The 25,009-nt window shown below is 31.9% G+C and overlaps 2 protein-coding genes across 4 annotated transcripts in view; one reads left to right on the forward strand and one right to left on the reverse strand.

The window, feature by feature from the left end:
- Positions 1 to 19,492, forward strand: part of LOC142220072 (protein SHQ1 homolog) — a 36,090-nt gene extending 16,598 nt beyond the window's left edge. The window contains exon 6 of the mRNA XM_075288967.1: positions 19,377 to 19,492. The gene's annotated coding sequence lies outside the window, so the exon portion shown is untranslated. The remainder of the gene's footprint in view (positions 1 to 19,376) is intronic.
- The window catches only part of sas (stranded at second transmembrane protein), a 44,161-nt gene that overhangs the window by 13,466 nt on the left and 5,686 nt on the right, over positions 1 to 25,009 (reverse strand). For all 3 annotated transcript variants that reach the window (XM_075288964.1, XM_075288962.1, XM_075288963.1), the window contains exon 3: positions 2,259 to 3,862. In XM_075288964.1, the coding sequence (XP_075145079.1) occupies positions 2,259 to 3,862 (1,604 nt within the window). The remainder of the gene's footprint in view (positions 1 to 2,258; positions 3,863 to 25,009) is intronic.

A 25,009-nucleotide genomic window follows, 5' to 3' on the forward strand; every position in this document is an offset into this window, starting at 1 on the left:
TTACTCATTTACGTTATTGCAACCGATTCATGTAGTGTGGATGCACTGCCTACTTTTTTGTATACCAAAAAGCGCAATTAAACTCTTACTGCTGAAGTATTTTTTGCTGGGTATTTCAGCAGGATTGTTAAGGAGAGAGGCAGTGCCAACTGCTTACAAAAAAAAAAAACGAATCAGCGCTGATTTTTGTGGGCTATGTCCCGATTTAGAGCAGCTTCAACATATCGCTGATATAATTATTCATTTTAATAGAATTATTGGTCAGAAGTGATATATAATCTTGAGTATAGCATTGTTGGCGTGAAGGAAAACAGGACTACCTTTCATACATCCATACTGCATGAATTGGTTGCAATAACGTAAATGAAGTAGTTTGATTATTCGTTTACTTTATTGCCACCGATTCATGCAGTGTGGATGCACTGCCTACTTTATTGTATACCAAAAAACACAACTAAAGTCTTACTGCGGGAGTATTTTTTACTGGGTTCTGAATGCTTCAAAACATTGATGAAGTGGTTTCACATAAAAGGACTGACAATTCAGTCCATTGTGCGAGTCGAACCCATGGGGTCTGCACTATCAAATATGACACCACGGCTAGAAGTTGTGAAATAAAGATAACCTCTGTAAGTATGGGACAATTACTAAGACCATTTTTAAGCAAGTCGACTATGACGACTGTCTGTCCCAAACGCCTTGGTTTCGACTACATTTCACGTAACATAAAATAAGCAAATTTTCCAATTAATTTAATTTAGGAGGAACAACTCATTGTAGTCCGCCATTCACATGTTATGTTATGACATGCAAGTGTAAATCAAGTCCATTACTTTCCAAAAATATGAAAATGCTAAAACGTTTTACGGAAATACAAATTACCATACTTGTGTCTTGGAATCTGCGGGTGTGTATGCCTTAGATAATGACATTTTACCAAAAGGAAATAAAAATATCCAGTTTAAACAAATGACATATTTAGCCACATATACTATTTGATTCCTGCAACAAAAAAAATTATAGGAAATGTGTCAGGCTTCGCCATTCATCCTACTTGCATAAAAAGTAGATTAACATGATTGCCTTGCCAATAGATAAATGTGGTCCATTTTCATTTTATTCATAATTCATAACACCTCAACACATTAGTTGTTCACCAAAACCAGAGCAAACAAATCATGCCGCTATGGCAGACAAACCAACAAAACAAATCCAGCTCAACAAGGAAATCATTTCGATTAAAGAGTGTAAATGTAAGGAAAATCAAATGAAAGACTATGGTGCATAAGCAAATTACAAACCAAAGACATATATTACCAAAAAAAAAATGAACAAATAACATAAAAAAGCACCAAAACAAGTACTTGTTGTTACAAACAGGAAAAATTATTTGATGGGGAAGTTTAAAAAATGGTGATAGTGACTTCAAAAACCTATGTTGTCGATCGGCATTGAGAATTGAATGACGGGGCTTGTGTTTGTGTCTTAAGTCTTTTGTTTACTCTCTGTAGTTATGATAGATTACCTCGTACTCGTGCTTACTACCTGTCTTCTGTCATTGATCCCATGGCAATGATGTATACAATACTGAGGTGCTCTTGCTGTTTGGGTCGTAAGTCTTTTGTTTTCACCTGATAGTGAAGATTCACCACACACCATTCAATCATTTTACATTTATCGGTGAATAATTAATTTACATCTTATCATTGTAGATTTTTGTTTTGTCTCTGCTCCATGTAGAGAGAAGCCAACAATAAAAATAGCATCATTTTACTACAGGGTCATTGTGGACGTCATTGAATGACGTTCACATTGCAAAAATAGGAAAAACCACTAGTTCAATGCATTTAAAGGGAATTTTAAATAGGCGTGAATAAATTCTGATAACGATAGAAAATTGCCAGAGGTCTTCTTGGTAAGCCGAAATATGGATATTTTAGGAAGGAATAGAGATATCGATTGTTACCAGCACCTAAATGTTCACAATTCAACTTTTTGAAGTTACGACTGGAGTGAAAGGGTGATCAAGAAGCCGGTGAACGGGGTTTAAGTAGTTTCAACTAAAAATCCTCCTTTTTGTAGGAATGACTCAATTTTTTTATGTAAAGCTTCTATGACTCAAAATCAGAATAATTGTATTAAAATAAAAAGAGTTAATTGTAACTTCTATAGTATATATAGAAATATTGTCCTCTTTTGCGAAGTACCCTTTCAGAGATCAATTGATTCTTTTTTTTTTTTTTTTGTATAAAGCATACCTTGTAACTTTGACCATCTGCCATACATTCACGATGCATTATATCGCCGGCCGCAGTTATTTCAGTTATTTTCATATGAGGCTCCATTGTGGTGTCGCCAGTTACTGACATGGTAGTTGTTGTTGTCGTCATTGTCGTTGAACTTGTGTCAGAGGGGGCAATTGTTGTGCTGGTCATCTCATCATTCATGTTGGTGGTGTTGGTCATAACTACTTCTCCATTGTTGCCATTTTCTTTAATAGCCAATAGATTTTGTTGTTCCTTATCCCTAATGTTGTGGTTTTCCATCTCATCCTCCATGCTTACATTGCTTAAATCATTAATGGCGGCATTTTTCGGCTCATCCATGTCATGCACTCTCTCCGTGGTGACAAAGTTATAATGATAATTTAGATGGGACAAATCATCTTCGGCCGAAATGGAGGAGTCAACGGAACGACCCTCACCATTGAAAACATAAACTGAGGATGGATTCTCATGCATTTTCTCCGTTGTTGTAGAGGTCAAATCTTCGTGTATACTATGCTCGTGGAGCATTTGATGACTATGACTATGGTCTTGGTGGCTGTGTTCGTGGTTATGGTCTTCGTGTGGGTGCATATGCTGTCCTTCCACAATGCTGATAATAGGTTCGGCAGGTGCAGAAGATGTTGAGCTTTCTTCATAGTTTATGTTTATTGCCCGAGCCCTACCTTCATTGTTGGTTTCATTCGCAACATCATTATGCAGCATGGTGGGCTTGGCAGTGGCTTCATTCTCATTGCTAACAACAATTTCATCGGTGTGGGTCTCTCCAAATCCGCGTGGCATTGGGCTCATAGTTGTCGAGGAAGAAGTCATGGGTGATGATGACATGTCCATGGAATCTTCAGTGCTAGAAATCATTTGATAGTCCTCATGTTCGGCTAAACGATCATGGTTCTCTGAGAGTATATGGGCATGGTAGGGATCTTCGTTGTCTTCTAGGGATTTCATAGAGTTTTCATTGTTATGGGCATGACCCTCTTCACTTTGGCTGGCAGTAATCAGAGTTACCGGATGGCGAATATTATTCAATTCTTTAATATCATCATCTGATTCTTCTGATATTTGATTGATGCTTTCTTGAGTATGGGCATTTCCCATATGGTCTGATTTCATAGTTGTTATGGGCAAATCAGTAGTTTCAGTCTTATGTTCCAATAAATGCTTTATGTGGTCTTCTTCGTTTTCTTGATGCATATGACCATGATTGTGGTGTTGATGCTCCTCGTCTACTCCATGACTATGATCAGTGCTGGTGGTTTCTTCCATAGGCTTCTTTTCACTGCTTACTTCCATTTTGTTTTCAATTTCATTTAACATTTTGTGGGCTCCCATAAATGTGGGCGTTGTTGTGGGATCCGTTGTCGTAATCGGTTCAATGGTTGTCATTGGCAATGAGGTTTCTCCTTCATTAGTTGTCTCAATTAATCGATTTGTTTCCGTTGTTGATGCCATTGTAGAAGATGACAATACTGATGCAGATGATGTATCCGTTATTGTTGATGTTGATGAAGGCATTGTGGTTTCCATGGCCATATGTGAGGGTGGCATTGTTGTTTCCATTGTTTTTGTTGATGGATCTGCAAAGAGACAATAATTTATAGAGTTTTTTTTTTTTAATTTACTAACTAACATTGGGTATTAGTTTCAAGGATGAAATATTAGCTTCAAATAAATCCTTTGAACTAAATTAGAAGGTCGTTTATACAAATGGGAAATACTTATAAAGTTATTAGACTATTCAATATGTCTAAATTTAAATATGGAATTGTAGGCAAAAATGCATTATTCTGAACGCCTAATAATCTGCTAGGTTTTATAGGGTAAATATGTGTGCGTTTTCAATAAACGATATCCCTAAAAGGTGCATTTATTATTTGTAGGTAGTTCAAATACAAAGATACGTTATATCGACCATATAAACCGATCTTTTCATTTGACTTCTTGATGGCTTGGAAGGTATATATTTAGTCACATTTGTATCAGCTTAACTTTTTGAAATCTGCGGCTATATTAGAGCCATTAATCTGTGGCATCTAATGTTATTTTAGATGGATATTTTAACGAGGTTTCATGTCGAATAAGCTTCAGTAATTTGTTTTTTATATTACAAACCCCCTTTTATCGGTGATAAATGTTTATTCAACTATAAAAACACCACATAAAATTGATATGTTATACTTTCAAATACCAATGTTTGTAATATTACCATAATAATTTACATAGACACAAAAATTTAGTTTACATATCATAAATAATGATCAGTAAGGTGTTAACCCACATATATTTAATTAATTAATTTCTATGGAGTTCTTCTTCTACCTTACGAGAATTCATTTTCAAGTACATGTCTTAAGTCTTTCGTTTAGACATTTTTCTTTTTTAAATCGCAAATTATTAGCGTTAAAGCGTTTTTTCTTATTTTCTTCCAAGTCAATAACCTTTTTCAATTCTCCCTAGGTAATGTGTGAAGTAATCTATCTAGATATGTAGTATGTCTGTTTGTATTGAACAATATTAATAATTATGCCCCACGTACAGTTATTATTTACGACTTCACAAATAAGGGGGCAAGAAACCTGTAATGCGCGACATCATTTAAAAAATTAAATGGTTAATTTAGCTTTTGTTGTTGTTGCTGCTCTTCTGATATTTATCAAAACTGTTCATTTCGTTCAATTGAGTAATGCAAAAAATTCGGCATACCAAATAATGACTTGTCGACAGTTAGCTATGTTTTTTCTTTGCCAACTTATAGACAAAATGCCAGTTATTGAATGGTGTTAAAGACAAAATGAAAACAGAGAATCACTATACTACAAAGTATTTTTCTTGATGTTTAAAAGGCCAATTAAAGTCGATTATGTCAAACTTATGCTCAAGATTTGATGAATTTGATGAACCGTTGATGAAAGTTATACAATTTCTGTCTGAAGGAACTAAAGATTAATAAGGTGTATCGAAATATCCGAGAATAACAATACTTTGAGAATAAATGAATGAAAAACAAAAACCACCAGCATTTAATAATTTCGGGAATTTTCTTCATCCGAATCGAAAAAACAGCCAAATATAAAAACTTACAAAATTTATATATTTCAAATATATTTAAAAAGATGTAAATAATCTTTGACAATAACAATTTGGACATCACCAATTTCGATAACGTATAGGCTGTAGTATAGTGTAAAAGCTTTATTATTGTGGATGGTCATATAAGAATTCATTATGTCATTACAATTTCTGTATCTTTGTGTTTTGGTTTTGATATCGTTCCAACAATATCTACCAGACTAAATGTATACTCATGATCATAGGGAGTAATGGTATTTAGGTACAACAGTTTGTTGCGCCTTTAAGCTTATTAAGAAACCTGAATTCTTATGAAACACCCAACCAAACAAGTCATACCCAGACTTAAATAACAGAGATTTGTTCTCGATTCAAGAGGAGAGGCCATAAACGCAGCATATTCAGATGTTAAACTTTCCCAGGGTATTCTTTTTTGTTGAAGCCTATCAGACAAAAACATACACACACATACGCATTCATGCCACTCTGAATCATATAGAATTCTTGGAACTAAGCCTGAGGTAGAAATTTGTACAAAAACATCCAAAGGCCACGAAAAAATTATCAACATCATACATTGTCTTTATGAAGCAAAATACATCTAAACAAGAATTCTAAGAGTTTTAAACTTTTTGGGATATTGGTAGCTGTATTGAACGAGTGAATAATCATAGCAAAATTCTATAGAATTATTAAAAATTTTCTCGTTTCTATAGTGACAACTTAATAATTTTAATTTCTTTTTAGTTTTATATTTATCTTTATTTGATTAATATTTGAACTACTTTTGTAAGGCAGTAATTTTACCTTTTTTATATATTAAAATTTTTACGACTACAAAAAAGAGTTAAGAGTTTCAAATCCATTGAATGAAATGTGAAATAATTAAAATTATTACCGCAATATACAAAAACTGTAACAATTTATTTATACCTATACTTAACTCCTGTATATCTCGGATAAAATTATTTTATTATTTATTTATGTTTCGTATATCTTTCTTAATTTCGAATAATATGAATTCTTTGGATATATACCTAGAAACATTTTTAATTTATTAGTCTTTTTATGCAATAAAGATTTAGTCTTGGGTGTGGTTGAGATAAAGTCTCTAATTAACGATTTGCTTAATAAATCATAGACCAAAATACCGATACCGAGTGGCTGGCAAATATAACAAGTATATACGGCCGTAAGTTCGGCCAGGCCGAAGCCATGGATTGCGTAGAAACTTCTACGAAAGACTGTCATCCTCAATCGAATTACTTGGGTTGTGGTATCTTATAACTTCTTAACATCGTTTTCTAAATTGTGAGTTAGTCCATACGTGGTATATACTAGACAGAAATAATTACGAATCGATATGGACTTTCGCACGATACGTAGAGACCCAGAATTGAAATATGGGGGTCGCTTATATTGGGGCTATATACAATTATGAACTTGATATGAACCAATTTTTGTGTGATCGGGGATCGATTTATCTGATGGATATATATAACTGATATGGACCTACACGGACGAAAAAGACTGTTTTTCATATGTTTGGGTGTAAAAATTATTTGTTTGGAACTCAAATTTTTTAACACAATCTTTTTAAGTGCAAGCATATAATGCTCATAAACTAGCATAATTTGTTTGGGACATATACATATGTTAATATGTTAGAACATATTATGTTTGGGACATAAAATGTTTGTAAATATAATATCCTTAGATGCAAACATATATTAATTTAGAAATAGCCTATAAACATATATGTGTTTAGAAGGAGAGACCTAGAGAGTATGCTGCAAGTAAAATAATGGAAGTAACCAATTGGCGCCTTAAAAATATATCTACACAAAGATAATTTCATTAAAATTTTTTACTACCAGTGTATACTCTAAGGTGAAACATAATATGTTTGAACAATACAAATCTTTTGGTTGCACCAATTCTGAAAATATATATACTTGAAGCAAAATGTGTTTGGGGTATATGCTACAGAAGCGATTTTTTTATGTAGTTGGGTATGGTTATTAACATATACTAGCACAATGTACCAAATTTCAACTGACTCGGATGAAATTTGCTCCTCCAAGAGGCTCCAAAACCAAATCTCGGGATCGGTTTATATGGGGGCTATATATGATTATGGACCACTTTTGGCATGGTTGTTGGATACCATATACTAACATTACGTACCAAATTTCAACCAAATCGGATAAATTTTGCTCCGGAGGTCAAATGTGGGGATAGGTTTATATGGGGGCTATATATAATTATGGACAGATTTCGACCAATTTTTGCATGGGTGTTTGAGGCCATATTTTAACACCACGTACCAAATTTCAACTGACTCGGATGAAATTTGCTCCTCCAAGAGGCTCCAAAACCAAATCTCGGGATCGGTTTATATGGGGGCTATATATGATTATGGCCTGATATGGACCACTTTTGGCATGGTTGTTGGATACCATATACTAACGTCACGTACCAAATTTCACCCCGATCGGATGAAATTTGCTTCTCTTAGAGGCTCCGTAAGCCAAATCTGGGGTTCGGTTTATATGGGGGCTATATATAATTATGGACCGATGTGGACCAATTTTTGCATGGTTGTCAGAGATCATATGCTGACACCATGTAACAAATTTCAGCCGGATCGGATGAAATTTGCTTCTCTTAGAGGCTCTGCAAGCCAAATCTGGGGATCGGTTTATATGGGGGCTATATATAATTATGGACCGATGTGATTTCAACACGGACATGCTCAGATCGACTCAGAATTTCACCACGACCCAGAATATATATACTTTATGGGGTCTTAGAGCAATATTTCGATGTGTTGCAAACGGAATGAATAAGTTAATATACCCCCTTCCTATGGTGGAGGGTATAAAAAATGAAAAGTTTATGTCTTAAGTCTTTTGAGTTTGTCGGTTGTCAATTAATCAATCGAATTCATAATTTCATTCATTATTTCTTATTGATATGTTATGTATGTATATATTTTCAAATTTTTATTATTTAGAGGCGTTCATTCATACATATTATAACATACTTCATTCATATATGTAAATTTAATACTGAAATTATTAATATACTGAATGACAATGAAAGCAGATAATATTTTGGGATGTACCCCCATAACTATTGGTAAGTTTTTACTTTTTATAGATCAGTTGGAAATAGAAGGGTTATAAAGATTGTTTCTCTTCCAAAATATTTCATATAAAACTTTGTTAAGAATCGGAAAATATATATATCCCAAGGGAATAAACATCGTAACCCAGCAAATTGGAAGTTGTTCTAAAGATGTTTTTTTTTATTTTAACTACGTCTTTTAATTCGATTTTTTCTAAGTCGCTTTTTTATATTTTTAATGAGTAATTTTAACCTTTTTTTGTTTCAAATAGGTTAAAACCAAAGTAGGAATTAATAAAATGGTACAAATTATATAAATTTTGTCGAAAAGAAATTTTAATTCACATCCTAAACATTGAATTTGAATCAAACCTTAAGAAGTGAGGCAAATTAAGTGCAACGGCTGTGGACATCCGTCGCAGAAGCAGTAAACTTAACATGTGCTTGTCATGTTAAGTTCACTGCTTCTGCGCCAATTTTGCACCACTTCGCAATCCAAAAAGGGAAGGTAATCTTGAATAATTTTTAGTAGAATGGAGAAAAGCACAATTCTCTCTAAGATGTATAAAATGTTAAATCTTTCATATAATAAGAAATATCACAAATTGAGTATTTTGAAATGTTTTTTTTTCATATAATATTTAGTTTTTTTTTTTTTAACATTTACATATTTAATTCTAGTGACAAAGGCTTTTCATATCACCATCGTTATAACTCATCCATCAGGGTAATATGCTTCAACAGTTGCAAGTGACTACCTTGATGTTATCGCAAAGGTATAAATATGCACATCGTATTGCCAACTTCAGCTTTCGAACATAACTTAGGAATTTAGCCTTATGCCAAGCACGTTCTCGGTTTTAATATGGAAGGGAAAACAACTTCAAAAACATGAGAACATAAAGTGCAGAGAACGACGTTTAGATATATTTACATATACATACATATATTTAATATTTTAGTTGTGACTAAGGGGGTTCCCAAACTTTAAATCGCCACATTTACCCAAGGGTTTGTAAAATATTTCTTTAAATAATATCATGAACTTGGTACATTTTATGGTAATGTATGTACTTGTGCTCTAGAATTTGGTTAAAATATAATCTGGTCTATTGATGTTTGATACATTTGAAAGGTGTAACACTGAAAGAATAATTTTCTTTTTTTGACTAACGATATACAATATCGTAACAAATAAGTTTTTTTTTGTAGGTAAAAGACTAGTTGAAAGCAAACAAGAAAATTTTATTTCCTTTTAAAGAAAATATTCCTTTCGTTTTCGATCTGGAGTTTTCCCTTGTATGTATACATTATGTCAAATTTCAGGTAAAATTTGTGATTAATATGCGTATTGTCGTCATATTTATCAAACTGGACGTTGAATTCATAACGATAAGAAGATTAATTGACAAATAAAATGAACTACATTTACAGCCTAAATTACTTCTCTATTAAAAGTTTATATTACTTAACACAAAATATATAAGCCCAAGAACGGAACTAAATTGACTCATAGTGTCTATTTCATAATGTAGCTCTTTTCGATTCCATAAATTATTAAAATGTGTGGAAATCAATCAAAATTCGGGTGTACATATGGCTCGGCCCAATCGAACTTTTGACTATTTCAGTTAGCCATATTTATTATATAAAAATATATAGTAAATTGGATATTTCATATTATATTTGCGGAAGCATCATGAAAAATGTTTATTCGAATCTCTCAAAAAACCGTTCCAGATAATTATGAGAATTTTACTTGTGGAATTTGTAATATTTGAAAAATTTTCTTTCAGTGGTTTTGTTTCATTGGAAAATAATTCATTGGACTCTTCAAAATATATTTCGGAAACCCTGTTGTAGTAGAACATCATAGGGTAAACACAAACTCATAGCCAATATTACCGCCTTACCAAACGGATGTATAAATATGCCGCTGCACAATAAGACATAAAAATGGTAACTATTTTAACGGATATCCATTGTTGATTAAACAGTTCTAGTACTTATAATTTGTAAACCAAGCAAAGAGGCCAAGAGACGGACTCTCATGGCCCAAACACGGAACAATCAATGACAGCCGCAACCGGACCATTCGCCCAGACACAAAAGCACGTGTAGTCAGTTAATATTGTTGCTCATCGAAAGAGTGGGATGGATGTCTGTTAATCATCATTTAATGTCACTAGTTTTTGGTACAAGGGGTGTAAAGGAATGATAGGGAGTGAATGGTTGTTGTAATGAATACCGATTTAGTTTTCCATGGAGTTATGGCTGTAGTCTATTAATTAAATTGAATCGAATTGAAATAACATAAAAATTAATTTTGTGTTGGTTTCTTGTTTTAAACTTCTTTGTTTTTACTAGGCCATCTCGATGACGCCTTAATGAATTCAGGGTTTTGCTTTTGTAAAAGTGTTGACATTTTGCGTGTATGGGCAAATTAAAAGCTGCCTCGTCGTATAATTAAAATGATGTAACTTTTGTTTATTTGGATTTTAGATTGTGAGCAATTTGAAGCTCAACAATTTGACCATGCATTTTGTTATGCAATTTGTATTTGAAATAAATGTTTAAAATATTTTCTAAAATGCGGGCACTTCAGTTGTCTTGAATTAAATGAATAAATAGAATATCTGGCATGTTTGCCAATATATTCGACATTGGCATGAAGCATTAAATGCGAGAAAATGGTATTAGGGTCAGACTTAGTTGAAAATAATTTGGCAAATGCCAATTTGTCAAAGTCTATCACATAAAAAATCAATCATTTGAAGGTAAACATCTTACAGAGAATGACTTCATTTCGGCCTTATGAAAAAATGTAAATGAAATGATTATAAGGAATAATGTAATAGGGTTAAAGGAAACTATTAAACGTTTTTTATATTTAAATGGCACTTTGCTGTTTTTTCACATAAAAATATTGTAATAACCACAAGGATGTTTCATGCTTAACATACGAAAGTGATGTTTAGTTCTTATTCTAGAGCATAAGATGCAACTTTTTTAACTTGAAAAAAAGTTGATAAGCTTTTGATTGAGGGTGTTTCGTTATTAGAGTTAGGCAATTTGAATTTAACATGGGTATCTGTGTATAAAAAAAACAGACGTCTTTCAAAACTTTCATTGCAGTTCACATTTGTAGACACATAGTCAAGCTTTTAAAAACGAATTTCGCTAATTTTGTTCTCTAAACCTTAAGAATATAGCCAACAATTAAAATATAAGAAGACATGCTTTTATTACCATCCCAGTTTCCCTGTAGGCATAACTACTGGGAATACTAATATTAATGTTTAGGAGAGGATATATTACATTTTGGGATATATTTTCAATTTGATACTAGATTTGTAACATTTGAGAACACATATTGAATAATATTTGCTTGTTTATTTCATATAATTCGGAGTTGCAAATTAATTACCAATAGGAATTTTAATTTATTTTGTATAACAAAAAACTTCAAGCCAGAAACGAAATATGTTTTTAACACAAACGCATTTGCGGCCAATATCATTTTTGTTTTTAATGCCAAATTAAATTTTTGTGGGCAAATTTAAATCAATTAATTAAAAATCAATCCAATCAAAAATCTCCAAATTTCCTATTCTCTTGTGATTCTCAATCAAATCGATATTTACCTCATAAAGGGTATTTGAAATTCGTTTCCATCCAAATTACGAAACATTTATTTCATTTTTTTGATTTCCCTTTCGCTTAATATGTTTTATGCATGCGTGTTCTCTCTCCTCTTTTAATTCATTTAAACTCAAGGTCCATGTCAGTAACCCTGCCACAAATGCAATAAAAAGTTTTCAACTTTAATGGCTCAAAGGAGAAGAACAACAGCAGAGTCAGACAAGTTTTGTTTGCCAAAGAACTACATAAGACTAAACAAACAATTTCCCCCTTTCCTTTCCTCTGCTTCCCTTTCCATTACTTTCATTTTGTCTTGTTGTTTGTGTTTTTACCAAAACAAAGGCCTCAAAAAAACCAAAAAAAAATATGGAAACGTATGGCACATTCATCCAACCACAATACCAAGTAAACCATAAGTGTGACTAAATGATGGAATAACAAGAATATTGAGCAAAGATGCACGATATTCAAGAACTCATAATGCAAACCTTAGGCAAATTAAATAACAACAAAAATATATGCCTAGACGTAGGAGAGGTTTCTTTTTATTGTCATAAAAAACACATAGCGAGAGGAGAAAAAGGGTCATAATAGATGTTCTTCAATGGATAAACCCCCTTTTGTTGGCATTTTTGCTTGGTTCTCCTTCAGTGCTGACAGTGTAGTAGGTTAGGTTTTGTTTATTTTTTTTTTTTTTTTACCTTCTTCAATGTGAAGAAGATCTGAAGGCTTTGTTAAAAGTGTTTATTTCTTTAAATTCCAACTCTTGTCCGATATTGGCATATATGTTGATTTATATGGGGAATACGTATATCCATGTCATCATAAACCAAAAAGTTTTTAAAGTAATTCGATAATATAGAATATTGGCTCAGCATATTTTTGAAGAACTTATTACTATTTATACCTCAAGTCAAATTTTACTCAAAGAACAATAAAGATTTGTAAATCAAATCCGAAACTCTAAGGAAAGAGTTTACAATTTATTTTAATCTTATTTTAAATCAATGATTGTTTGCTAAGCATACTCAGCATATAACAGAAACAGATAGTCCTGCATATACAATATATGAAATAAATGGATCCAAAGGCATATTAAAGGTGTTATGGTGTCACATATATGTTACGACTTTAAGTTGAATCATGACTTCTTTTGATTTATTATAGTCAAACAATGCAGACAATTGCTTAATTGATTGTTGTATTTACAGATTTCCTAGATTTCTGTGTAGGTTTGTGTCTTAAGTCTTTTGTTTGCAATCAAATGATTAATCAGTGTTAAGACTTAGCACACTTTGGTTTTTTTTATTATTGATTATTCCTTATAGCAAATATGGCAATGTCAGAGAAAAACAAGTTACTGTTATAAAATGCTTGTTTAGGAGAAAACAATTTTGTATTTAATTACAAAGAATTTTATTTGTGTGTAGTGCAATAAAAATTAAAAATAAAACTATTGTGTATAATGATGCTTCAGTCTGTGCATTTATTAGTATGAAAAGTTTACAATTTATTAGCTATTGCTTTGCTATTGTTCAGGCGAAGGTTCGTTCTACCAATCCTGATACATTTTTATATTTTATTGAAAAATTAATTAAAAATAGAAAAATATTTTATAGCATTGGCGAATTCTGCACTGAATTATTGGTTTCTATTACCAACTAAACCTAAACAGAAGTTCACAATATCCGATGTGTATAAAACCTTCACACATGTAGTGATTTAGCAGCACGCGCTGAGGATGATTTATACCGATCGACAAGTACAGTGGCTCCCTGTCTGCAAATTTATAAGAATTTCTCCTTTATCTAATATCTAACTTTTTTTTTGCACAAAATAGGAACTCGATGTTCTTTGTGTATTTTTTTCTGCACAGAACATTGGCTTTTTGTATTTACCACATTAGGGCTATTCTCAGTCATTCGTAAATTTTCCGCCTTGCTTGATTGCCAAACACATTGGTATGCTTCAATAACTCTCATTGCAAAGGCCATATAAATGCAACAACCGAAGTATTTAAGAGTTTTTTCCTGTGTTCTCTGTTTTTTTAGTGCAACAATTTAAAGTTTTGGCAGGTGATGGCCAAAACGTTGAGCACCCTCCCAAAAGTCACTTGTTGCTGTGACTGCCTGCTTTTCTATACTAACCAGTTCTTTGTTATATATGGAGACTTAAAACCACTTTCTTAGTGCAAATATTTCATATGGCATATCTTCCGAAAGAAAGGCCAGAGAAATGGAAAACGATAAGACTACCCCTGCGGCTACAGATACACACACCTGAGTTGAAAATTTCAACGCTACTGGATGAGGCACATACCAAAAATGCCATTACGACACTCAGTTCATCACAACCACCACTGTTGAATCAGGTCTTTGTTTGAGGAAGAACTCAATTTTAATGAATGAACATATGATAATACAAAGAACAGAGTAAAGAAATTAGCAAAAAGTAGCAGAAGAGAAAACAAACATTAAAGATATGTGTTTTTAGCGTAAGACTGGCAAAATTATTCCAGTCTTTGATTGAGAGATATTTGTAGTAATGAATTTAGCAAACTAAAAAACTTTCACTGTCATAATGGTTCATAATTTGCCTTAGATCGCTAGTAAAGTTTTCTTTAAAGAAAAAGTAGTTCTTTTATTAGAGTAACTAAGAGAAAAATACTGTTGGGAGACTTGTCATTACTACAACAATTAAGGCCAAATTAATTTTTTTTAAATAAAATTTGACTAAATTACCCATTACAATTATGAAGTAATATGTGAAACTAAAATTTCTACATACGATAACACGTTAAAAACATTATCTTATCATTTGTTGCTGTTTAAAATTTTGACTAATATACTAAATAAGTATAAATACGAAGGCGGTTCGGAAACTTCTTAGCCTATCAATGAAAGAGTATAGTTAGTTTTTCAAAAATATTTTTATTCTTCAATATAATCTCCTGAAACTTCAATACACTTAGTCCAACGCTTTTCTACAATTCTATCCCTTGATTAAAATAGTTTTCCTCAAGGTCTTCAAAATAGTGATTTACAACTGTAATTGCATCTTCATTTGAGGTAAAACGCTTGCCAGCAAGGAATTTTTTTAGATTTCGGAACAAGTAAAAGTCACTGGGAGCTAAATCAGGAGAATAAGGTGGGTGGTCAAGCAACTCGTACTTTAATTCGTTGATTTTAGCCATGGTTAAAACACTCTTGTGCGCTGGTGCTTTGTCTTTATGAAAAATTATTTTTTTGTGTTGTAACCCACGATGTTTTTCTCGAATTTGTACATTTAATTGATCCAAAAGGTTGCAATAGTTATCTGAATTTATTGTTTTACCCTTTTGCAGATTGTCAATCAATAAAATACCTTTGAAGTCCCAAAAAACCGTTGCCGTAACCTTACCAGCCGATTGAATTGTTTTTGCATTCTTTGGGGCACTTCCTCCAGCTCCAGTCCAGTGTTTGGATTGTTCTTTTGTCTCTGGAGTATAGTGGTGGATCCATGTCTCATCAACAGGTTTGAAACGACGCTTAAAATCCATTTTATTTCGCTTAAAACAATCCAAACAAGCTTGAGAAATGTTCATTCTCAACAGGTTGGCTGATAAGTTCCCGGTCTGACACATAGATGGCGTCGCTAGTATTAAATGCATATTATTTTTATATAGTACCAACCTTCAACTGATTCGCGTCAAAATTTGACGTCTTTAAGTCAATTAATTTGTGAGATAGAGCGTCTTTTGTGAAGCAGCTTTTGTTATTGTGAAAAAAAAAATGGAAAAAAAGGAATTTCGTGTTTTGATAAAATACTGTTTTTTGAAGGGAAAAAATACGGTGGAAGCAAAAACTTGGCTTGATAATGAGTTTCCGGACTCTGCCCCAGGGAAATCAACAATAATTGATTGGTATGCAAAATTCAAGCGTGGTGAAATGAGCACGGAGGACGGTGAACGCAGTGGACGCCCGAAAGAGGTGGTTACCGACGAAAACATCAAAAAAATCCACAAAATGATTTTGAATGACCGTAAACTGAAGTTGATCGAGATAGCAGAGGCCTTAAAGATATCAAAGGAACGTGTTGGTCATATCATTCATCAATATTTGGATATGCGGAAGCTCTGTGCAAAATGGGTGCCGCGCGAGCTCACATTTGACCAAAAACAACAATGTGTTGATGATTCTGAGCGGTGTTTGCAGCTGTTAACTCGCAATACACCCGAGTTTTTCCGTCGATATGTGACAATGGATGAAACATGGCTCCATCACTACACTCCTCAGTCCAATCGAAAGTTGGCTGAGTGGACAGCGACCGGTGAACCGTCTCCGAAGCGTGGAAAGACTCAAAAGTCCGCTGGCAAAGTAATGGCCTCTGTTTTTTGGGATGCGCATGGAATAATTTTTATCGATTATCTTGAGAAGGGAAAAACCATCAACAGTGACTTTTATATGGCCTTATTTGAGCGTTTCAAGGTCGAAATCGCGGCAAAACGGCCCCATATGAAGAAGAAAAAAGTGTTGTTCCACCAAGACAACGCACCGTGCCACATGTCATTGAGAACGATGGCAAAAATTCATGAATTGGGCTTCGAATTGCTTCCCCACCCACCGTATTCTCCAGATCTGGCCCCCAGAGGCTTTTTCTTGTTCTCAGACCTCAAAAGGATGCTCGCAGGGAAAAAATTTGGCTGCAATGAAGAGGTGATGGCCGAAACTGTGGCCTATTTTGAGGCAAAACCGAAGGAGTACTACCAAAATGGTATCTAAAAATTGGAAGGTCATTATAATCGTTGTATCGCTCTTGAATGGAACTATGTTCAATAATAAAAACGAATTTTGACAAATAAATGTGTTTTTCTTTGTTAGGCTGAGGACTTATCAGCCAACCTATTATGCGTTTTTGATCGACTGTTAAGAAATGCGGCACCCATCTTGAAGAAAGCTTTTTCCTCTGTAGTTCTTCATGCAAAATTAAATGGACTCGATCATTTGAGATGCCCATGACATTAGCAAGTTCACGCACTTTTATTCGTCGAGTATTTAATGCACTTTGGCTACAATTTCTGTTGTTGTTGCTGTTTTTGGACGTCCACTACGTGGTTCATCTTCAATGCATGTACGACCACGTTTAAATGCATATGAAGGAGCACTTTCACCTAACACATTCACCATATCATTATGAATTTCTTGTCCCGATAAACCTTTTTTATGTAAATATTTAATGACAGCACGCATTTCTAATTTTTCCATTGTAAAAAAATTGCGGATGCGTCTTTTTTGAACACCTGTTTCTATATGAAGGAGTTGCCAGATCGAAACAAAATTTAACATGTGTTCATAACAGAGATGGAAGTTTCCAAAACACTTAACTTTTTTCTGTTTATATCGCTCTTTTTGTGCAAGGCTAAGAAGTTTCCGAACTGCCCTCGTACACAGAAAAAAATTTAACGAAAATTTTTCCAATTAAAATTTTAATTGAGTTTTAAAAAATATTCAATTAAAAAATTAATTGATTCAACAAATTTTTTAATTGAAACAAAAATCAATCACAAAAATTAATAGTATCAATTAATTTTTTAATTGGATCAATTAATTTTTTAATTGACATTCAATTAATTTTTTAATTGATACTATCATTTCTGTGATTGAAGACATTTCAATTACAAAATTAATTGGATCAATTAATTTCGTGATTGAACCAAAAACATTTTTTTTGTGTGTATGTTCGTTTTTCAGAAATTTCATTCATTTTTGTGAAAAAGAACACAAATTAATTTACTTTTTTGATAGACAACTTATATAGATAATTAATACAGCAATTCCTCGATTTACGTCGTCTCGGCTTACGTTGTTTCGATTTACGTCGTTAAATTTTTTCTTCCATCCAACTTCGATTTACGTCGTCCATTTTGTTTGCCAACATTATCAGAAACGCCTTCCATAAGTGGAATAAGTACCAATGATGATGACATCGAAACATTTATTTCTGAAATTCTTACCTAAAATTTGTCAAATTCTGATTGATATTGCATATATAACGCAATTGTCGAAGTGGCCATGTTTTTTATATGTATACAACGTAACGGTTAAGTACGAGCAATTTTTAATTCGGTTTACGTCGTTTCGATTAACGTCGTCAAATTCCGAAACCAATCACGACTTAAATCGAGTAGTCGTAAATTAAACGTTTTGAAGGATTGCAATAATCTATTTAATACTATTAATTTATTAAATAAAAACATAATAAAAAGTCATCAGTCATATAGGTTCAGATTTAGATATAGCTATTGGTTGACTCTAATATGGTGATGATACCCTTGTTTATTATCCATCACTGATGATATTCTCTGTGATAATTCTTGTATGTGCAAGGTATAATTCCTATATAGTATACATGATCGTCTACAACAATATTTTTTCAGTAGGTGTGGTTTGGGGTGGAAAATAGTCGGCTCTACCATACTGCAACTTCTTCTTATAACATAGAATTATATGGAGATTTTTTTAATTATCTATCCAACATCTATTATAAGATTCTTGAAAATGTCAAAGATTCCCCTTATAAATAATTCACATATTTCATCAACATTCTTACATTCCTCAATCAAGTTGTAGCTTGGATTTAGCTGAGTAATTGCTAGAGACTTCAACAAATAAAACACCGTTGGAAATGCTGAAGAAAACGCATTCAGTAATAAAAACAAATTGCCAGAGTTACAATGCATTTAACTCGTCTAGACATGTAATTAACTTTGTGAAAACATACAGATACACCAATGGTAGGTATATTCGAGGTTTGAATACTCCTCAGTAACAAATTGCAGGAATAGTTGGAAGCTAGTTAAAAACTGATTTAAAGATACTTAACAAAAATCACATTTGAAGCAAATCACTGTGAAATATCGTACAAATCAAATACAAACACAAAGAAACCGCAAATATCAAAATAATAAACTTTGCGTTATGTGAACGAACCAGTGTTGAATTTGACAACTAAACTTGGATATTGTAACCCAATATTACGAGTATATTGACAAGATTCGATCTTTTGCAGATAACACCAGTAGGATATTTTTACAATACAATTGCAAAAAATGTACCAATGTTTTAGATATGTGACTGTATGCGTGTATAAGGTCACCCACAACTACCATCGTAAACTTCCCTCACATATACTGGAGTTATACATTAATGAAACGTACCACGCTTACGTGATGCGTGGTTAATTGGTTTTCTTTGTCCAATTCTTTTTTTTCAGTTTCTTTTGGCTTGCAGGCAACTGTTACATCAATTCCAAACAATTATTGAATATTTTTCTTGTAATTTGGCAAGGTTATATAAAAACCAAATAAAATTGCAATAAACCTCACCCAAGCGATAATATTTGCAAATACCCTTAAATAAACAGAAGTCCACTAAATGCCAGTAGATTAGAAATATTAAAATAAAACATGGATATTTCCCATGAGGGATTTGGGATAACCTATCTACGTAATGACTGTGAGTATAAGTCATTTCTATGTTTATTTCAATAAAAATAGTTATCTTTGAAATGAAGTGACACATATTTTAGACTAAAAAATACTAAACAAAATTGTAAAAAAACTATTGATTTTTTTTTATAAAATTGTTCCTTTAGTTCCTTAAACAAAATTTGTTATAAAAAGTTTCCTTAAATTTTATATACAAGTTTTCTTGAAAGAAAATCCTTAACCCTAACTTTTTGTTTGAGAATATAGCCTAAACCCCAAAATTTAATTTTTTTCCATCAATTTGCTGATAAACTGGTTCTATAATTTTTTGCTTTTTTCCTTTGTTGCTACGTTTTATATCTATCAGATATCTAAAGTACATTGACTTCAAATTGAAAGTAGATTTCATGTGAAAATATCGTTGACACACATTTTGATATGTAATGAAATTTAATGGGATTTTGCCATTTTTTTAATTAATACTTGCTAATAACCGTTGCAGTAATATTGGCCAACTTAAATTTTGAAATCGTTTAACCGAACGAAGAGTGAATGAAACCCTGAATGCCATAGAAAAAAACAAATGTTGGTTAATTTAACAACGGTGTGTTGTATAAATATTTGGGATTTTGCGGGGGGAAATTACGTAGCAGAATAAATAAAAAGACAAACAGCGGTATTTTGAGAAGCTTAACAGCATAAACCAGACATAAGAATTTAAGAATATCAACATTTCTAATCGATTTGACTCACTCCATTAATATGTTTATAAATTTTGGACTTGTTTGTCTGTGTTTTGTTTTTTTATGAATCAGCATATTAAAATGATGTTAGAGACTCATCAATCCGCATCGAATTGGCAATTAACGATATTAACCAAATATTTATTAAGCAATTAAAAATTCCTAAACTTATTTCCATTGTAACCTAGAAATGAAAATTATTCATTTCCATTCAATTGAAAATAAATAAAGCATGCAAATAAAAGCGAGTTAAAAACCATAACATCAGTTAAGTAACTACGCTAAGTGCATTGTTTAATTTGTGAAGTTGTTTTTGTTATTGACTTCGTTAATAGGGTATTTTAGCAAATCCGCTTTAAATTCTAAAGACCATAGGACAATATCTGTAACGATTGATTTACTTCAATGTATGCAGAGGTCTTTGTGTATGGATTGTCTGTTTCGACAGATATGGTTATGGAAGCATATTTCATTTGAGTGAATGGCTCTAAAGTTCAATATCAATTACTATCGTACCTCATTTTTATTGCTAGACCAATTAATGACGCATTTAAGAATAAACTATACTGTATACTATTTGAATAGGAATAACCATAACGGGTGATCTAAAGCGTAGACTGTTTTGTTTGCCAATATAACTCGTGAATTTTATTTCATTTCTTTGCCATGAATTCAATATATTTCAATTGTATTGAAAATATGATTTATATTGATTACTTTTGTGATTGTAGCAGGGTCGCTACAAAAAAAAGTAATAATAATAATAATTAAGTAAATTCGGAATTTCTTCACTAAGAGATTATATATTTTTTTTTTGAATGGCCAGACATGACTCGGTCGTCTCAGGAGATGATTAGTATTTGCAATATTTGGAAAAGGTTCCATATTTCTGTTAAATTCCAAGCCTTAATATGGGTCTATGGTCAGCATTTCTGGTACACTAGAAACCACATAGTTTAGGGTATACAAGATTGCCAAAGAGGAAATTCAGAATTTTATTTTCTCGATCAAATTTACATCCAATAAGGTTAAATTAGGTTAGGTATAGTGGCAGTCTGTTATTTCAGACTCACAGAGTGACCTTGATAAGATTTGAAATTTGGCATTTACACTAATAGCAATATACAATTTTCTTCCCATATGAATATTTGAATTCATCTCTTACCATATTGAAATTTGCCACAGTGTGTTAAGGCTTAAGTGTTTCAATTTCAATTCCAATCTTCAATTCAAACACAGCAAATAAAATTCTTAATGAATTGAAAAGATTTGTAAAGCCCACATTGAAATAAACTTGTTTGTCTTATTACACTGGAAGTGGCAATAGTTGTTGTTGTTGTTTTTATCTTTACTTCTCTTAGTTTTTAATTTTATAGATTTTATTATACGAACTAATGTTAAAGCAAAGGCCAAAGTGGCAAGAATTAACATGGAACACTCGGTTGGCCATTGCTAACAACAAGTTAAATGGTTTTAACACTTGATTTTGAATTTACTGGTAATGACACTTGTTTCTTGGACACCGGTAATCCTCAATGTCTTTGGCATGGTAATTAAAAGTTCTTTTCAATTTAAAAATAAAAAATAGATGCTTTTTTTTTTTAATGTTACTTTGAACTTCAAATATTAGACTCGTGTAATTATCCACATATAAGATTAAATTAAATTAGCAATGATCAAGGAGATATATGCAATATTAAACCATGCGAAATTTGATTTATCTTAAAAAATTTAAATAAAGTTGGATATTGGCCTTGTGTTCTTAAAAATAAACCATCATAAACTTAATTATTCACATTGGTGTTATATACGGGTTAGTTATTCATTTATAGACTTTAATCCGAAAATATGAGATAGACCAATTAGAACAGATTTATTGTGGAGTGGACAAAGTACATACACAACAAGATATTACCATATTTAGAAATCGAACTTTACTAATTGACTGCTAATGACTTTTTATACTACCCAATGCTGTTGATTAAAAATGTGCTTTATTATTTTTCCTATTTATTCGTTTGTTTTTCTACTTGCCACTACTTACTGTAAATATCATTTAGAAGATAGAATAAAATCTATATTTAATGGACCTGCAGTGTGGGAGTTAATATGAAAACCAAACGAATAATGAATTATTTTATGCGAAATATTTATTCAATAGATATCTAAAAAAGTATATTTTAAAGACTTTGAAAGGTTGGAGTTGAATCATTTAAAAAATCCCCTACACCGAAAAAAAGTGAACTGTTTTATAGGAAGAATGAACTACCACGCACGAAAATTGAACTAAATTTTACTCCACATTTTGAGATTTCCACAAAGCGTTGTTAAAACCAGGAAATTTTAATGCCCTGTTGTAGAAAATCATTGGCGCCAAATCATGACCATTTTGGCCATACAGTTGTTCATTCTTACTATTTTTGGGAATCGTACGAAAATTTTCCTTTGTTTTAGTTCATATTGAACTTATGTGTACGGTCATTGAACTTTATACTCACGTTTAGTTCATAAAATTTTTACTATTTTTGGGAATCGTACGAAAATTTTCCTTTGTTTTAGTTCATATTGAACTTATGTGTACGGTCATTGAACTTTATACTCACGTTTAGTTCATAAAATTTTTGATACACCCTCACAAAAAATCGCTTCTGTAACATATACTCCCAAACATATTTTGCTTCAAGCATATACATTTTTGGGTATTGCCCAAACATTTATATGTTTGATCTCTACCAATATATAATATGTTTGAAAGCATATTGGTCTAAACAATATATGTTTGGGTAGTCTAAGTTCCAAACATTTTGTATTTTTGCATCCAAATTCAATAATGTTGTCTTCCAAAAAACAATATGTTATTATGTGACCATATAATATGTTTGGAAGCATTTTGCACCCAAAAATATTATATGCTTAAAAAAAATTCTCCCAAACAATATTGTGCTCAAATTTTTATTTATTTATTTATATATTTACAATCATAATGAATTATGAAAATAAACAGGTAATATAGGTGCTAACAACATAGGTTTTCGACCTGAATGCTCAAAATTTTGTTTCTGCCCAATTGTATATTCCCCGACATCTTTCTCACTTCCACGAGATTTTTTAGTTCTTAGCACCTTTTTCTGTAATACAAACATTGTAGAAGAAATTATTCAATTTTATGATTTTTTTTTTTATTTTAATTTTACCTTTTGCCGGACGGGGATTCGAACAGAGGACCACACAGTTTGTAAGGATCAAAGAAGTAGCTGATCAATTGCCCAAGGAAAAATAAAATGTTAATTTTGTAATAACAAGCAACAACCACCAACTTAATTCAATATGGCTCCCTGTTAAATAGCGCTCCAAGCTACTAAACAAATATATGTTTATAGGCTATTTCTAAATTAATATATGTTTGCATCCAAGCATATTATATTTACAAACATTTTATGTCCCAAACATAATATGTTCTAACATATTAACATATATGTCCCAAACATGTTATGCTAGTTTATGAACATTATATGCTTGCACTCAAAAATATTGTGTTTAAAAATTTGTGTTCCAAACATATAATGTTTATAGCCAAACATATGAAAAACAGTCTTTTTCATCCGTGTACATACTTAAAAAAAGTAAGATTTCATTAAGCTGTGGAAAATTTCAATAAAAATAATAAAACTAATAATAATTTTTTTCAATAAAAATAAGTTAAATTTAGCGTTAGTTTAACTACGGAAATTTTTTTCTATGTAAAGTTCATTTCGACTTCTTTCTGTAAACAATTTAATTAAATAGTCCTTTCTCAACATCGTATAATGGAAGACAAATCTTTTGGTCTAGAGGCTTTTTAAACGGCAAAAGGAAAATTTTTTCCAAACAATTGGTTATTTTTTTAAGTTTCTGTCAAATTTGCTGTTTTTTTTTATAAAATTTTGCAAATCAAATGTGGGTGACTAGCACCCAGGAAAGTATTATTTCACAAGTTTAAGTTGCAATTTCTAGTTTTCATATTACTTCTTACTTCCTTCATGTAGTACAAAGACAATCAAAACAACCGAGAAAGCATACATAAATAATAATCAAAAATACATGTTCCATTCATGTCAAAAACAACTTGTGATTTAGTTCAATGTGGCAAATCATTCTTTTAATTAAATTTAAAAAAAAAAAAACTATACATGTTCTGTATATACAAAATGATAGAGAACATCCGGTGATTGTTTTTTATAACTTCTGAGTCTTCAAGAAACGTTTGTTGCTTCAGTCTTTTGTTTTCTTTATTCTCCACTATACTCAACGTCATCACGGTAGAACACCTTCATTTCGTGGAATTTTAGTAAATTGCTTACTAATATTAAATGCACCCAAGAAAATATGAAAACTATTTATTTAAACATAATTTTACCTGTCTAATTGATAAATGGGCGGACATCGTTAAAACAGCGGAAATTTTCAATTTCTCTATTGTTTTTGTTATCTCATTTTCATTTGGATAAACATACACACACACCCAACACGCCTTCGAAACAATTAAAGACTAAATCTTTTCTAATTCTCTTAAGAAATTGTAATTAATTTTTTAAATCGAACAAAGATTTTCACCCAAAACGAAAAAAAAATAACAACAAAGATTAGAATGGCTTCAAAATCCTAACGTTTTCAAAAAGCTTTCATGATACCGATTA

Source organism: Haematobia irritans, chromosome 1 (assembly GCF_050003625.1).
Source record: "Haematobia irritans isolate KBUSLIRL chromosome 1, ASM5000362v1, whole genome shotgun sequence".
In the NCBI taxonomy this organism is placed as follows: Eukaryota; Metazoa; Arthropoda; class Insecta; order Diptera; family Muscidae; genus Haematobia; species Haematobia irritans.